This window comes from Lissotriton helveticus, chromosome 9 (assembly GCF_964261635.1).
Source record: "Lissotriton helveticus chromosome 9, aLisHel1.1, whole genome shotgun sequence".
NCBI classification, from domain to species: Eukaryota; Metazoa; Chordata; class Amphibia; order Caudata; family Salamandridae; genus Lissotriton; species Lissotriton helveticus.
The window spans coordinates 792,886,981-792,904,928 of record NC_136070.1 but is presented as its reverse complement, the minus strand read 5'-3'; the positions used below and the strand labels follow the sequence as shown (position 1 = coordinate 792,904,928).

The 17,948-nt window shown below is 44.4% G+C and overlaps 1 protein-coding gene across 7 annotated transcripts in view; it reads left to right on the top strand.

Moving 5' to 3' along the window:
* RELB (RELB proto-oncogene, NF-kB subunit) overlaps nucleotides 1-17,948 on the top strand; it is a 708,968-nt gene that overhangs the window by 62,969 nt on the left and 628,051 nt on the right. The window contains exon 2 of one of the 7 annotated variants that reach the window (XM_078660920.1): nucleotides 10,447-10,525. The exons of the other annotated variants lie outside the window; for them this stretch is intronic. Coding sequence (XP_078517046.1) covers nucleotides 10,495-10,525 — 31 coding nt within the window. The 5' untranslated portion in view covers nucleotides 10,447-10,494. The remainder of the gene's footprint in view (nucleotides 1-10,446; nucleotides 10,526-17,948) is intronic. 7 annotated transcript variants of the gene reach the window in all.

Genomic DNA, 17,948 nt, shown 5'->3' with positions numbered 1-17,948 from the left:
TTCTGTAAGTGGTTCTAATTACCAGCTGGCACTGGGCTTGGCATCAGAGGAGGTTTTATAAATGCGTGACTTCGCATTTCAGTTCGGTGATGCAGACCACCACACTGAAATGCGTTAGTCTAACGCCTGATGTGTGGTACTTGGCAGGGCTGGCTGCAATTTCTACTTGAAAAGGAGCACACAAAATAACATCGCTCATCAGTACAGAATTACATAAGAGGCAGTAAAGACATTGATAAAATAAAGATTTTAAAGCCAGTATCATGCCAGTTAATTAAATAGATTTTTTATAACAGCTGCTAACTATCACCGATTTGGAAAACATAAAAAGGCACCTCCCAATGTTTTCAGTCAACCCGGTCTAAAAACGAGGACATGAGCCAAATTTACTGAAATCTACCGGGGCAGGTGGTGATAAACTGGGACTACCCTGACAAATCTGTGAGGTATGGTCAACCTATTGATAGAGCGGTGTAGATTAGGTGCCTTTTTGAAAGTATTCAAGATAATTCCAGTGCTGTGTGTAGGCAAGAAGGGCGCTAAAATTACCATAAAAATGTTCAAAAAGGCACATAATCTGCCACACCTTATTAACAAATGCATAGCTACCAAGGATTCTGATTGCTACGCAACACCTTTTCTTAATTTCAGTGTATTATGAGTGCCACTTTATTGCGAGCAAAATCAAGGTATGAGGTAGTTGGACCTGCACCACTGCGGTGTGCTAGATGTATTAATAAAATTAAAAAGCACATTTTGAAGCAGAGTCACAGAGGCACTAGCTCCTGCACACCGTGTTGCTCTTTCCCTTGTATGCTTCCCTGCTCTGTGTTGCTTTCCTCTATGTCTGTTTCTGCATCTGCAAAACACTCTTGCTCTCAGTGATGCTCTCTGTCCCTCTTGTGCTTTTCTTTGACATCCCAACTGCTCCATGCTGCTTTCTCCCGCCTGTGTTTTTCCTACCTTTAAACACTCCCTCCTACACGCTCCTCTTGCTCTCTTCCTTGTATGCTTTTCTTCCTCCTCCAGAGCACCTCACTAAAATGCATTAGTCTAAGCCTGATGCATGGTACTTGGCAGGGCATCGAAAGGAATGGAGGAAATGCAGCAGGAGATAAAACGCATATAAGGAATGTTCTGTGGTTGGCTAAGGATAGGTCACAACAATGCATTTTTACAGATTCCATTGTGGTGTTATCTTGAATAACACTGACACCTCTCAGGGATGTAGCATTCACATTTGACAAGTGATAGTAAGGGGCACATTGCTACTTTAAAAGACCTTCAATGGAGAAAATGCTTTTGAATACTGTTTCCTTTTTATGTTTGTTGTATGTTGCAAACTTGCCTTAAGACCCTTCATGTGGGGCGTATGTGTAGAAATAATTGTCTTTTCTCTTTATTATGCAAATGTTTGAGTGATATTTGCACTAATTATTGGCGCTGCACCCACACATGCGGTTGGGTTCTTGGCGCACATAGCCTTGGCTGCAGCGCACAGGGACCTTATACTGCCGCACGCAGAGGAAATAATTAGAGGGAACATTGCTTGTATTATAGTGTGAATAGTTCTGTGGCATCAATAGTGTGACTTATCCTCTTTAGACTTGGGTCTATTCTGGACTTTCGACATGGTCTTTGATTTTTGGCCATCAAGTGCCTGAAATCTTCCCAACAGCCTAAATGCTCACAGTATTTAACATGATTAAAAAAATATACTTGGCACGGTAGCATTCAAAGTCCTAGATGTGTTTAGAAGGATGATTCTTGGTTTATGGAGCATGTGATCTCTTCAGCTCTCGCTGAAGTTCGTAAGATGTCTTTTTGAGTTGCATGCTAGCTGTTGATATCTGTGTTACTTGCAGTTAATGAGTTAGAGTCTGATAAGGCCAAATCAAAATGCCATCTTTTTGTGGTCAATAAATTGAGTACATTTAAATTGGGTAACACCTGCTAAATTCAGTGCTTCAGGGTTACCAATTCCTCCTTTCTGGACTGGGGCAGAAATATTCCCTCTTTACAAAAAAGGAAACCCCCTTGGTGCCATCAAATTACAGGACAATCAGTCTCATTGACACCGCACAGAACTTATTCAGTAGAGTCATCCTAGCAAGATTTACAAGAGTGGATAGAGGCTAATGACATTCTAAGCCCCCTGCAAGCAAGCTTTCACAATCGTACCTCCACTATCGACCAAGTGTTTAGGTTGCAGTTATTATGTTGGAAAACTATTGCTCTTGAAAGGGGTTGATTATACATGTTGATTTGAGATCTGCATTCGACCTGCTTCCTAGGAAAGTTTTGTGGCATGTACTGGCTGAGATGGGCATCCCAACCTATATAGTGTCGAACCATTGAAAGACTCAACAACCAGAACTTTGCCCAGGTCCACTGTGGACAGCTAGGAGAAGTTACAGACCCCTTTTAGGTCAATATGGGCGCAAGGCAGGGCTGCACCCTTGCCTCAACTCTTTTTACACTGTTTAATAATGACCTGGTTGCTCATCTGAACAGGTGTGACATTGACGCCCCTAGACTAGCTAGTAAGAGGGTCTCAGCGTTCCTGTTTGCAGAAAACACTCTCCTCATATCTAAGTCACCCAATAACATCCCAATAATTCTGGATGAGTGTTGTAATTTCTTTATGCAGAGGGAATTGGAAATTAATGTTAATATACCAAAATACATGGTTTTAAACCCGTCTCTCACAACATGAGCCAAACGCACCCTGAACGGGACCCTGCTAGAGCAGGAACAAGTATTCGAGTACCTTGGCATCACCCTTAATGAGAAGCTAGATTGGACCCGCATATCTCCAAGCGAAGGCTGAAACTGGAGCAATATATTTGTGGGTTGCTTAAGGTCCAGTGGGTTCTTTTTTTAAACCAATCTCCCCGGTAATTCAGATTCATACTTATCAAGCATTGGGCTCGACACTATGGTGCGGAGGTATAAAGACATAAGGCTAGCAAGCCTCTAGAAACAGCTGAGAATCGGTTTTGGAGGCAATTTCTGAGTCTCCCAGTCAGCACTCTCCTTAGCCAATTAAGGCTGGTCTTGGGGCTCAGGTCGATTTCAGGATTAATTGCAATTAGACCACTATTGTATTGGTAAAGAGTTTGGGCCACCCCCAAATTGCTTTGTTATCGCCGAGGGCTGGAAGAGATACTTCGCTTCCAAGGGGCAGTCGATCTCCCCTGGATTAAATATAGAAAAGATACCCTGCTTAGTATGGGGAAAGATAGACTTTGGTAATATCCTGTGGGATTGATCTATCAACTATTAAATTGTAGCTCAAAAGGTATTATAGAAACTTTAAATTTGGCATGCTTACTTCAAGCCCAGCCCTGGGCAAGCTAACCAACTCTTTTCTAACGGTAAAATATTTTTATAAAATAGAACTGTTTCTAGATGAAATCAAACCGATTTTGGTCGGAAAGTTATATGTTCAATTCAAGCATGGGTCTCTTCCACTCAGTACCTATATGTTGAAATGGGCGCACCCTGATAACTCGGTCGAGATGGCGTGCCCGTCCTGTGGCTATGGAGAAGAAACTGTGACCCATGCCCTCTTTTTTTCCCCTCATTATAATAAGGCCAGGGCTAAATGGCTAATCCCAATCTGTAGGAATCTAGGAACTAGACAGCATGTGGTGGCTCATAGAATCCTACAAGCAGACACTAGCAAACACATTGTGTTTGTAGTATCAAGGTACCTATTTTCTATGTGGCAACAGAAGGAAAAATGGGCAACCACTAGTGCAGAAAGGGTTGCAGTTGCTGAGTTGTTTTTATGCTAAACTCACCTACCATCCCCACCAGGAACTGGGTACACACACCTCCCAAACCTCTTCTCAGGACTCTGAAAAAACATAAATGATTTCATTAGCCTGCTGTGTCCATTAGAGTCCCACACCATGCCAACTGACTGATAGCCTATCCCTGCCAATTAATGTTTTTTTATTTCAAACCTGTACAATCAATATCATTGTATTTATATGGTGAAGGGTAGCATTTTATTGACTTTTATAATTGTTTTAACTGAATTGATCGGCTGCTTGCCTGCTTCTTTTGCAATTTTATAAATGTTATACTGCTTTTTGTGATTGTGATTTTGATTTATTTATATATATTCTTTTATGACGTACCACTGAATTATAGAGTATTGGTTGATTGAGTGAGTGATTCAAAATTGTACACTGCTGTAGTATATGCTATATAAAATAATGTTCTTTAGCACTTTGATTCCAGAAGTGTAAATTTACCTAGAACTACTATAATAGGGCAAGGCTGAAGACCTTTTTTTTATTATAGAACTTCATCGTGTGCAACTCAGTGTTAAAAATAGTCCTTTTGTTCTCAATATGTAGGGTTATGCCATTGTTTGGTAGGCAAGCAGGATGGTTAGTAGGTGTGGACACATCTATTCAACATGGGAGAAGCATCCTTTGTGAAATTCTGAATGAATTCCATACACTTCCAATGAGCCACTCTTTCTGAAAGTAAGCTGAGCCAATGTTTTTGTTTCAATGGCGCGAACCTCATGTTGACAAATGTGTTTCTAGTATCTCATGTCTTTGTAAACAGGCAGTGTTGCTAGAATTGACCATACCCATTTCCAGTTTCAGAAGAAAGAGATTGGAGAGCCAAGACAATCGCACCACCCAGTGAGACCACTCCTTTCCTTTGTCACCCTCCTGGAAGAATAAAAAGGCCAATCAGTCACCTACCTGAAAATTGCCAAACTCCACATGACCATACCTAGACTTAACCACGCTAATACAAATATCATTGATGCACATTTAACTCAAGAAGCTTAATCTACATGCCATTTACTAACAGATACACTGCACCCATAGTCCAAAGACTCCCAACCTTTGCTTGTCACTACACACTCAACAGTCACCCATACAACTGCCATTATCAGTTAAGACAACGCAGTTGCACTTGTCAAAATTAAAACATGGTTCCCTCCCAACCTCCAACAGTATCCTCGACATACTTATCCCTGCAGGTTACAGCATCCTGCACATAAACCAAATTCTCAAACAAAGTTGGAAACTCTAAGTCGTACACAAGCCCTTCTGGTCCTGCACTCTCACCAAAACAGCAACAATAAGGTTATTTGAGCTTCCCACTTGTTGCTTCCCCCTATCATGACCCCAGATCGCCTCCTTTCACATGATCTGTAGACCCTCTGGATCTAACAAAAACATCCTAGAAAACAATCTCGGAACTCCTCATCCTGCCACCAATCAGCATACCGTTCTACATTCAGAGACTTCTACATATCAAGCAACAACAGGACAGAGAGGATAATAGAATGCTTCCACACACTCCTCAATATTCTGGAAACAAAGCAGCTTTTCACAGAGTCAACCCCATGCTAAAGGCAACACCCTTAATCCTATCCTGTCAGCCATCTCCACTATTCACTGGAATACCACAATATCTCTGGTCTCAACACATAACTTTGCCAGGTCCTTTTCCATCCTGCTCACTGTACCCTTGCATCGAGGTGTACTTAAAAAATCAAAAACTAACATTCTTCTCCTACAAAGACCTTCTTCGCATGGAGGTGCCCGAATAATAACTCATCAACCTGCAAAGTGTCTGCAAGCCTAAATCAGATCTCAACACACTCCGTCGCGCCTAAACCATCACCCTGAAGAACTATGTAGAACTCTATGCTCCACTGAAAACCTGGTCCTCCAAACTAAAACTCTCCACACCATGCTGCCCCAAGAACAACTGTGCCATACACAGACAAGAAACAAAATGGAGACGCAATTGTGTTCCGGAGGACCTCACCCAGTTCAAGGCACTCCAGATTTCCACCAACAAAGCAACTAACAGAAGTAAAGCACTATTTAAAGAGGGCGGGCGGATGGTGGCCCCCTGCCCTCGGAGGCCCTCCCAACCCCACGGTCCACGCCTGCAACCTTGGCATCATACTCTACTCCTCTGTCACCATGGACCGACGGATTAACACCATATCCGCCACATGCTTTAACACCCTCTGCAAGACCTTCAAATGAATTCTCCCCAACCCAGACCCCCCCCCCCCGAATCCTGGAATACCGTCACCGGCGCTCATCACCGGCAGGCTGGACTATGGAAACGCTCTCTAGGCCGAATCGACAAATCTCTCCTCCAGAAACTCCACACCATCCAGACCGCAGCAGCCAGACTTGTCCTCAGCATCCCATGACGCGACCACATCACCCAACACCTCCGAGACCTCCACTGGCTCCCCATCGAAAAGAGTGACCTTCAAGCTACTCACATACGCCTATAAAGCCCTCCATATCACCGGACCCCAATACCTCAATGAAAGTATCTCCCTCCACGCCCCCCAAGACAAAAATCTCCGCTCCGCAGACCTAGCACTGGACGAAATTCCCTGCATCCACAAAGCCAGAACAGGGGGCAGATCTTTCTCATACATGGCAGCCAAGACCTGGAACGAACTCCCCCTCCACATCAGACAAAGCCTTACACACAAGATTTCAGAAAAGACTAGCAAATCTGGCTCTTCGGATGACCTCTGAGCTGCCTGAACCCCCTCCCCCCAGCGCCTTGAGACCCTTACGGGTGAGTAGTGCGCTCTAAAAATTCTCTGATTGATTGATTAAAGATGTCAAACACCACTTCAATCCGAAACCAGACCTGTCAAACCTTCAATCCGTGGACAAATGCCATCAATCACTTCTTACCTGAGAAGGTCAACAAAATTAGAGCTCATATTGACAACAAAATACAGACATTAATATTACCTCCATTTATCATCACTAAACACCTAGTTGAACTGTGTTCAATCAACAATGTTTTCCAGATAGAAGTCTCGAACTTCCTAAACTCTCTTAAGGCAAACTTATCAGCCTTCAGTTCTCTCCAAAACAGATGCCTCAAATCCATCCACACTACTACCCATCTGGCAGACAATTTAAATCCCTTGGATTCACTCATAAAACAGACCCCATATTCAAAGCACATAATGCTGGGATGGAACTTCTGGAGCAAGTGAAAGCTTCTCCCAGAAGCGGGAAAAAGTGTAGTTCCTCTATCAACTTTATAGAGGAAATGCTCTACTATGTGCCTCACAGACACCACTTTGGCACCCCTAAAAATGTCTTATATACGAAGACATGTCTTATCAAACAGTTAAAGAAGTTTAGCCACATCACCAAATGCAAAAGTAATGACTAGTTACCTCTCCAGGTCCATATTAACTTCAAGACTAGCTGCCCTACCTACAAAGCGATCAAAAACTGCACCTCAATATATTTGGCCATGAAAGTAAAGACCTCTGGTGGAGTGTGCCACACCAGGAGTCAAGATATTTCCAGACTGAAGATGAAAAGGTGCAAGAAAGAAAACAAATAGAAGACAGGCCTTTCATCTATGCATCAAAGGATCTGAAAAAAATCATCCAAATTGAATTAGTTGCTGTCTACTGCTACCTCATGTAATTAATTGCATTATTTCCACAGGCTCACCCCGTTTTTCAGTGCTTTGTTTCTTTCCAGCTATGTTCGTGCTATACAGATGCCACTACACACATCCTTTCGTACAATATTATCATCCCCCTATTTCATTTCTCAACTCGGAATAATTTATTTCAAATTTCCTAGTTCCTTTCACATTATCTGAATCATTCTCTTCGAAATATTATACTACCGGAGGCTAGCTGGAAGCAATTCACATAAACACAGTACATAAGCTGGTAATGGTCCTTACAGACAGGCGTTCCTCATAAGTTATCTTTTACATATGACCAAAAAGCTTGGTTTGGCACGTGTAAGAACTATTTGACACAGCATACCAAATAAATAATTTTCCAATTGCAGTCTTTATGAGACATTTGAAGGACTTCATTTGTCCTGTGTCCATATCCTCAGACATATCGGAGTCCCTGTCATTTCTTATGTTTCAAAGCATTACTTTGTGGAATTCTCTCTTGGGATGTGGCTGGCGATTTAATCATAGACTCTGAACTTCGGACTGTTGTTGGTTCATAACTTCACAAAGAGATGGTTGACCCCTTTATCCATACTTCTTACATTCTGAAGCTCAGTTTCTATTCATTATCAACCAGAGATCATCCTTTATTGGACCCCAGTCCTCTATGTAAGATGGGTGATGAGCAGTGTAATCTGGATAGCACTTTTGCTTGGGATTTCCATGACTGCTCACTGTCTTTACCTATGGAGCAATGCCTATATCAGAAAAAATCCCAAAGCTGTGGATTGTGTATCGGATCTCCTTTGCTGCATCCTCTGATGGTGTTCCATCATTAGGTTACGCAACCCCTGTCCGTATGATCAATTTTAGTATTTGTGGTTTTCTAAACGATTGGCTCCCTCTCTGAGACCCGTGCATTTGGCAGGCAGACACTTCCACGTGCATACTTATAATAGACAGTATCTAATTTGTTCAGGGGTGGGCACTGCCACTCATTTTTGGAGACTGGGACTTTATATTTCCTCATTGGACTGTGACCGAGAGCAAAAATAGAGAAAGGCAGAAAAGGGAGATGCTGACTAAAGCAAACGTGATTCCTGGACTGAGAACTGAAGAAAAGATTGTTTAATGCAATAGAATGCATTTAGTTAGTACGGAAATTTCCCAAACTCCAGGAGATAGTGCAAAATCATGGCTCGAACATACAAAACAGCAAAAAAGAATTGCATATTTTGGCCGATTACTGCAGAATTACTTTTTTGCAGACAACATTGTCTAATTAATAATTCAACAAATTCCTGAATTTTCAGCATTTAAAACATCAACTGTGGTTCATGTTGAAAACCGGGTTATTATAAAACCACAGTACTTTCACATTGTGTTTAGTACTCAAAATGAATTATAGCAATGTGCTCCTAATGGATGTATGTCGTTTCAACGCATGCTTTTACCACGCATGCCTTTACAACGCAGGGATTACAACGCAAGTCGTTACAACGACTTGCGTTGGGGGGCGCTGGAAAGTGGAATAGTTTAATTTTCTATTCCTACTCCAGTCCCCGTGGGTAGTAGGGAAGGTGTTGGATAGAAAATTAAACTATTTCCTATCCAACAGCGCCCTCCAGCGAAAGTCGTTGTAACGACTTTCGTTGTAATTCCTGCGTTGTAATGGTAGTGCGGGGTAAAAGTTTCGTTGTAAACGATGTTCCCCCTCCTAATTGTGTCCTTGTGCAACGTAATTGGTGGTCATGTAAAGCGCTCCTATACCTTTGGGTCGAGTTCGTGCTATATAAATCTTACAAAATAAAATAAAAAATAATAATAATCCCAGCAGTGTTGTGAATAAATGCTTCAGTACATGCTATAACATAGCCTTATAAGACATGCACTGTAGCATCATCAGCATCATCAACAAACTTTATTCGGTTTAGCAAACCATCAAAGTCACACATAAAAAATACATGCACAGTAACATTTCTTTATCCTATTAATTTATTACGTGGTGTTGTATACCTCAGTGAACGTGACTAGTCCCAGCTCTGGTCTTGCACTGTTAGAAATGTGCATCGAGGGCTCTATAAATCTTTGGACCTTTTTTTTGGGGTGGTGAATCCTAAGCATTTTGCATTTAAGTTGCATGTGGCAACATCTTTAGCCGGGTCCTTTGCCTTCAGCGGTGGTCCAACAGACTATTTGTCTTTTGGCCAACACCAGCAGCACCGCTGTTCATCCTAAGGAACTTGTGGACTTGTTTTGTGGTACCCTCTGTAAATCTGATAAGTTGCACATTGCAGGTGATAAACTGTGTAAATACAGACTCCTCAGACGACTCTAGCAAGCCAGGCTTGATCACTTGCTTAGCTGGTTTTGTGTTGTGATGCCAGAGTTTTTTTGTTGTAAAGTGTGTTAGCGTTAAGTGTCATTTCATGTCATTTTCATAGTAAGCATTGGGTAAAGTATCGTTAAATAAATGCTCTTTGTGAGGGCAGTTTTAAATGTTTGTCCCCAAACGTCTTTATCTTGTTGCAGTGAGGTACAGATATTGGTTATTATAATGCACATGCTAGGAACTTAATGCTCTTATTGGTTTGGTTATGTTTGGAAAAGGATCTGGCCAATCTAGTTCTCCTGATAATTTAGAAGAGCATGAAGGTTTTTATGCCCTCTCCACCTCCTCCCGGTGAACGTGAAAGGCGAGGAGAATCTTGATTTGTAGTAGAAGGGGCTTGTACTAGATAGAATTTCTGGTAAGGAGGAAGTGGAGGTATTGAAAACGCAGGAATGGGTTCTCCTTTTTGTGAAAACATCTCTTTCTACACTTTTATGTTGTCCGTCTTGGTCCTTGAACATCCCTGCAGTGAAAAAGTTCATGTAGTCTAGTTCTAGTATTAAGAAGGTGTTAACCACTGAGATCTTGAAGCAGGAGGTAATTCAGGAATGGTATTGTAGAGGTTACATATTTATTTTTACATTTTTTTATAGTTGGTGAAACATACCCACCAGGGTATCCTGAATGGATTCTGAGTTGTTATGATCGGTCAGCTATGCTGCATTGAAGTGGGTAAGCCATATGACCACATCCTGCCCAGAGAGTGTGACAAGTCGCCTTACTGATCTTTGTCTCTTTTGACTTGAAAGAGTTGCATCAATTATATTTATTTAGCCTATAGTGTTTTGGTAGAGTGATTGGGTTCTGACACAGCTACATGCACAGTACACAAAAGTTGTTTAGAAATAATCATGATAAAACTCCTTTGTGATGTAGTAAATTGCCTGAAACTATTACTCGGACATAAGGGGCTCATTTGTATGAAAACCACTCACTGGCAGCAGCGGATAAAAATCCTATAGAAAATGAGGCAATTGCTTTTCTATAAAGGTCAACCTTCCCATGAGATAAAAAAAAGAACCAAGCAATCTGTGCTCTCAATATTATTCGAAAAATGCTTTGTTTCCAGAATGAAAGCATAGATTTAATGGCCCAAGATCTAAGTGTACTTCTTTACCGCTACAGCTAACCAAAACTGAGAAGCCAGCGAGTGAATGTGTCCAAGTAGTCTTTCAATATATGCGTGCATGTGTAAGAATTTACCTGCCTTTTCATCCTTCTCTAGAAAACAGAGGTTTAAAACATATTTCTATTGTTATTTTGTTTTTCAGGTCGAATCTCTTAAAGTCATCAAGGCTTTACTCTAAAGGGAGTAAGGTGTTTGTATCAAGGGGAACTCCAGCATTGACTGGAATTCCCCTAATAGATAACGCAACTAAACATTCGTATGTAACCATTTCTACGTTATGGAAAGCTGCTATAAAACAATTGCTTGTTAACATCTGTAGAGCTTGCCGGAAAATGATTACAGATCACCTGTCGGAGATCAGGGTGATGAGAGCGAGAAAGCTAATGAGCCTTGAGATGGGCAGAGTGCCAGTGCAAACACTGCTTCTGCCTTTTCAAGCTAACTGACATTTTGACCTCTTCAGTGAGTCACTGAGGGTGTGCAGACCAATGTGCTACACAGTGACACCATAACTATAGTAGTGAGCAAGAAGTGCATTCGGGTGTATACATTTGGTAGGTTGGCCGTCCAAGAATTGTTTTCAAAGCTAAATCGAATGGTGCAGTTCAAGTAAGACTATTCTGCTTGATTTGATTGTGTCACCTGCTTGCTGATTTAGCATTAGTCTACATTACTTACCTAAGGGGTAAAGCAACTACAGAGTTTCGGTAGCAAGGAGAATCGAAACCAAAAAATGTGGAGGCTCACGCAGTTGTTCAAGGTCACAGTGCTGAAAAAGGGTTCAGGCAGATCAGGTCGTTTACCCCTTTTCTAGGTTTGCCCGGCGTTAGCCGCTTCTCACACAACTCACGATTACCCAAATAAAGAGGCAGGCGCTGGAGACTGGAAGGCAGGAAACAGGAGTTTATTTCCGACGGAACAGAACACGTCAAATCAGACAACAGGGTATCTTCTCGAGGTGCTCTAACAAGTTTCTCTACGGCTCTGTCTTTTATACACAGGTTTATGATGCACAAACATTCCTTATTGCAATAAAGACACTTTGAAGTACAAAAAGGGCATGTTTGGGACCCCAGCTCCAGGCCCATTCCCATACTGACCGCTCTGATGTTGTTTTCCCCTCCCAAATGTGACATGTGATTGTAATCTGCAGCCGGACATTCCAACAGGGCACGAGGGCAGGAGGGGGTGGTCAGATCTAAGGTTGGAGATCATGTTTCGCTATGCGGGGCCGGAGGGGTACATCCACGAGACCTAGTTTTATGATGTGGGACTGGGTCGAGAGGCCAGGTGTAGCCGGGCGGGGGGGCATCAGAAGAGAGGAAGGGCGTTCCTGGGAGGGATGCGGGGGTGTCGGTCAGGTCTAGGGGTGTGAAGGCCTTGATTAATCACCGCTCCTCTGATGTGAGGCGAGGTCCTACTGTAGGAAGCAATAAACTGCATCTGTTGGGCTAGGTGATGGCCCTGGATCAGGCCGGGCAATCGGGCAGGGAGGAAGAGGTTACCAAAAGGGCCCGTTCTATGAGTAGAATGAAAGAGCGAGGGGGCGGGGGTCCAGAGTGGTGACAAGGTCGTGTTTAGCGGTGCGTTTATGGCCCGAACAGGAGAGACCGGGGGCTGTCGGGGCGCGGGGTGCTTGCGGGGCTGGAGAGAGAGAGAGAGAGAGATGATGGCTATCGTCAATGGGCAGGGAGGTCATGACACAAAGATGGCTACTATCTATGTTCGTGATGGGGCCTAAAAGGGAACAAGATGGCGGGGCCACCGTTTCCTGACTTTCTTTACCTTCAACAGTGGCGAGGGTGAACACAAATGAACGCCGCTTATGTACATATACATTTGTCATTTTCCACAGTCGCCGCTTTTTACATAAGATAGATCATTTCCGTGTTTATCATACCTATAGTCGTGTGTAGTCAATGAAATAGCGTTTGTCAATATTGGTAGACTTACATATAACCGTGTGTAGTTGATGCGACATACGAGGTGGAATACATATAAATTTACATTTGTCGTACTTAAAAGTGACCGATGAAACATTTTACAGGCAAAAAGTGATTGAGGGAGGAATTTAGTCCAATACAAGCAATTAGTCAAGGGGTGTAGAAAGTTCCGAAAAAGGGTGGGGGGGTCTTCGCCACAGTGTCTTTATTAGTAGCGAGTCATCACTGGTAGGTTCTGGTAGTTCGTTTTCTTCCGTTGGCGCTGTTGAGCACCGGCGGTGGAGCTATAGGTCCAGCTCGGGTCCTTCTTTACACGTCGCAGGGTGTGATCTGTCCTTTGCCGTTAGGCCACAGTCCTGTTTCCTAGCTAATCTCTCTTAAGGGTGCCTTATGTTGGGCACCTGCGTTTCTGTCTCGGAGTCAAAATCCACGTGGAAAGGATAGAAGGGGTTTTGTCGGATAATCGGGGGGAGGAGAGGGCGGAGTGGGGCCGGATCTTTGAGACGGATCAGGGGAGCAAAAGGGTGATGCGCAGGCAGGTCCATCAATCGGGCTCAAAGGGGTGGGGACTTCTGGCACGCGTGGGTCAACAAGTAGAGGGCTTCAAGGCAGCCCTCCATTCCTTCGTTTTCTGCGTTTGAGAGTGGTGCATTGTCCCGCGTCCCGTTGCTCTGCGGCTCCATCTTAGGTCGAGGTCACACGCGCCTCACGATCTGTGGCCAGGCTGTGCGTCACGTCCAGCCCCTCTCCTCCGGTGGCTGTGTATCCTTGAATGGGTACAAAACAGGTTTTAGCGAACTGGCAAGAGAAGGCATTTATACATTTCAATTCTGTCTTGGATCTAGGTAGCTGGGGGTACGTTTCATCGGTCACGGTCAGAAGTTATCACTGTGGAGTATGTATACAGGCATGTCTACTGAGTTTGAACTAGGTCTATTTGGCGTTCATTCATGTCGCATGTGGCTTTCTGACCCTAGCCCTGGCAGTCTTTTATCATCATGAGAGAGGGGTAGAGGCTAACACTCTTTTCTCGGGGAGCAACAGTTAAGCAGGGTCATCAGTTATACCTCGAGTTTACGGAGCTGGGGTCAAGCTGGAGGAACGGGGACGTTTTGGACATCCGTACTTGGGTGCGGAGGGGTGGGGCAATCTGGGCCTAAGAGATTGTGTTTCTAACGAGCTGAGAGCAGAAGGCCACTGACGTATAGTCCTCCTATAAAAAGGTCCAGATTAGGGGGACATCAGTCGTCTTACCTGTCCTTTCCTTATAGCCAATTCGAGTTCTGTCATTTTTGCAGAAAAGGAGAGGTAGTAACATGGCAAATTACAATTGTTTAGTTTCTGGCAATTTTGTCGATCACCTTTGTGTTCGAAAAACCAATTAGGCTCGTGCCGGCGGGGCACAACATTACCACACAGAGGAAGAGGGAGCAGGGGTCGTTCGCATTTTAAATGAACTATTCGGTACACGTACAACATGAAGGGAAAGGACGAGAGAGAGAAACGTGTACAATAATAGGCCATTTTGATGCGCACAAAACACAAAACAGTAGGGGTCATATTATACAGAAACACAGACTGAGGGACAACGTAAATCCATATACCACGTACACATGAATTCAGGCGAGGGGGGGGGTACATGCATTTACATACAGAATTCAAGACAAAACATAGAACAGTACTTGGCCAAAGACATTTCCTCCTGCATGCTGCGCATCCTTAGTTTCCTATTTAATTCGCCTGGCTGTCCTTTGCTGTTCGTTTCTGTTGCAAATACTTATACTTTCGTCAATTGTTCGGGAACTATCCTGGTCGGGCTAGTACTTACGGTGGGATCTTTGAATCATTTTTTTTTTTTCCTTAGCGGACGGGTATCCAGGCCAAGGCAACGGAGGGTGTTAGTTGGGGGAACAATGGGCAACTTCGAGTTTCATGGCGTAAGAATCTACTCGTAGGTGCACGTCATTCTTGGTCGCATTAGTAGAGAGATGGTCGTTTCTAAGTAAGGGTGCGTTATATCTATGTCTGTTCATCGTGTATAGGTGCTAGGTTCAGACCCCCCTTTTTCCCCATTCCATCGGCCGTCCAATCATCACTCAAGTCGTACAAAAACATCTCTCTTATCAGGTCAACGCGTGCAACGTATATCCAGTCGAGTTACACACATTCGGTCATACACACATGCATTCATATCACCAAGGCCTTCTCCACACTTTAGTCGATGTTCTGATGCGACCTGCAGAAAGAAGGGGAAGAAGAAGGGGTGGGGGCGGCGTTTAAAGACACATTTGCGCGCATAAACCCAAAAGGCTTTTTACTTACTACGTATTTCAACCTATCTCCGCGGGGTGCAGTCCCTTCCATCTCGGCGTTTTAAGCCCCGAGGGACTGGTGGTGCGGGAGGCATAATCATTTATGGACTGCACATTGCATAGATCGCCCACGTGTGGTATTGCGGATCTTGTGTGGGGGGGGGGGTCGAAACAAAAGGGCAATCAGGGTAAAGTGGGTGAACTCGTGTTCTTCTTCGAGGAGTCGGGGTGGTCTACAGTGGTACTGGGTCTGGTTTAGGGGCATCTGAAACAATTTTCCCTGTGATATGTGGCATACAAAGTAAAACAGAACATCGGGACCTTTATCGATTGCCTTAGGTTGCACAAAAGTAAAAAAAAACACACGCAACAACTTGGATCGTTCACATTTTCAATATTCCAAGGTACTTTGCTTTTTAACCTTTCAGTAATCGACTTGCTTTATTTCGCCTGTATTTTATGTAGATCGGAAACAAGGGCTATGTATTCAAAACTTACCAATCCAAAAGCTACGACTGTATTTGTTGTCACAAAATCTTTATTTAAAAAAATGTTGACGTACAAATGCAGGCCTACAACCACGTGGGCCAGCCACGGAGCAGCCTGGAACTGTACATGAGGGCATATTTATCTGCGGAAAACATAACCGAGTCGGTGGTTGTTTTATTTCATCAAGGTACGATAAGTGCAATAAAATCATATCGAAAATTCATTGTGGGTAAGTACCATCAGTGTCAAAAAGATTCGAACTTTCAATAATACTGTAATCAATGATGCGTCAGAACTTAATATCAAATTCACTGTTTGAATGTTCGAGCAATACTCATCCCCTCCCGCCATGTGCTTCAAAACTGCATACATATCTCACGATATCAAGTCTGAGCATCCGGAACACAACAGGGAATTGTGAGTTTCGTTTGTACCGGCGCCATTTTGGGTTGGGTCAGGCGGGTCCAAGTATAGTCAAACTGTCTCTACCAACTCGTGGTTGGGCCAGAACTTCTTTTCGGCAGTCCAGAAGTTTCGTTAAGGGGGCAAAAGAAGGGACCGGTGACATGAACCATCAATCAAAGAAAAGGGAGGGGCAACAATCTTTCCTACCGGGTCGTACTGATGTTCCACCGGAACTGATCAAATCGGTAGTCTGCAGTATGTTGGGTCATTCAAAACTGAGGCTGGCGACGTCTCGTGGTTACGTCTTGGTCGTTCTGCGGGTGATCATGGCAGTCATTTCCCATCGGGGGGTGGTCGGGGCCCGCGGAGGTCGAGGGCCCTCCGCAACTCTCATAGAATCTTCAAAGCTGAGGAGAACGTTTCTGAACGGAGGACTCGTTTTTCTAGCTGGCCAGCGACCAGGCCATCCTTGCACGTCAGGTTCGTTCCTGCAAGGTCGACCGCCATTTTTAGGAGTTCTGCAGCTACCGGCAGTCACTGGGTCAAATGAGCAGACGGACTCCAGCCTGTTGGGTGAGGCGTCTTAGCACCGCCACAGTGGACGAGACCCTGCTGGGTGTGTGGAGCGTCCCTATACTGCAAGAGTGGAGGAACCCTTTGCCGGGTGCGTGGAGCGTCCCTGCACCGCAAGAGTGGACGAACCCTTTGCCGGGTGCGTGGAGCGTTGGGGGCGCAGCTGAGGGGCCTCCACCTGGGGAGGCGGGAGAGGCTCGTCCGCGCCGCCTCTCCCTCCCAGTGCACCCCACGGCGTCTCGCTGACATTTGTTATGGCCGGGCCAGGCGATGAAGAAGAGGGGGGGGGGTCGGAGGCATATGCAAGACATCCCCCCCCCGTGGCCTGCAAGGCGCCGGGAGAAGAAGGGAATGGGAGGACCAGTTCATTCCGGGTCGGGCCCATGCCTTCGGCGGCCGGCCGTTCTTTGCCACGGCCCCAGGAACGGGTCCCTTGGTTCATCCCGGGGACAGGCCTTGGCGCGTGGTGTCGCCTCCGGACTATTCGCGTAATGGTTCTCCACCCCAGGCCGCCGCCGACGGCTTTTGTAGACTTTCTGACGCCCAAAAACCTACTAGAAAGTAGCCCAAAGTAGCCCGACATTGCTACTTTGGGGAAGGAGGGACAGGAACGGCGTCAAGCAGACGGCGAAATGCATTGTGGGTTTGTTGTTGCAGCCGTTTGCCGTGTAAATAGTTGTTTAATATATTTTTGTTCAAAATAAAAACGTTTTAACCTGTTACTTTGCTATAGTGTTGTATATTTCTAATATTTGTCTAGGGTTTGTCGTTAATTGGGCGGGGTGGTCGGTGGAGCCGAGCTGTCTCGCAGTCATCATGGCGTTGAGTTCGGCTTTCCTCACTAGTTTCATACTTCCTGAGGGGTTGTTCCTAATGTTTCCATTTCAGTAAAAAGAGATCTCATCAGTGGCCTACTGACTTTACTCGATTCCTTTTGTTTTTCCTAATGATTCTTATGTTCTTTTATTTACTAGCACGATACCGCGGCTAATCCGCATTTTCTTTATATATGTCCTTTTTATTAGGGGTGTCCTCCGGTGGAGCCAGATGGTCTACCTTTAATAAATGGTCCGGGCTGAACCAACTACTGAGCAATGGGGGGGAGATAGGCATGACGGGTTACAACGGGGACAAAAGTCAGCACTACCTATCCTTCACTACTTTGCGGAGACTAGGTAGAATATTTCTATTCTACAGTATTCGCAAATAGGGAATACCCAAAGAGAGAACCAATTCCAAACAGT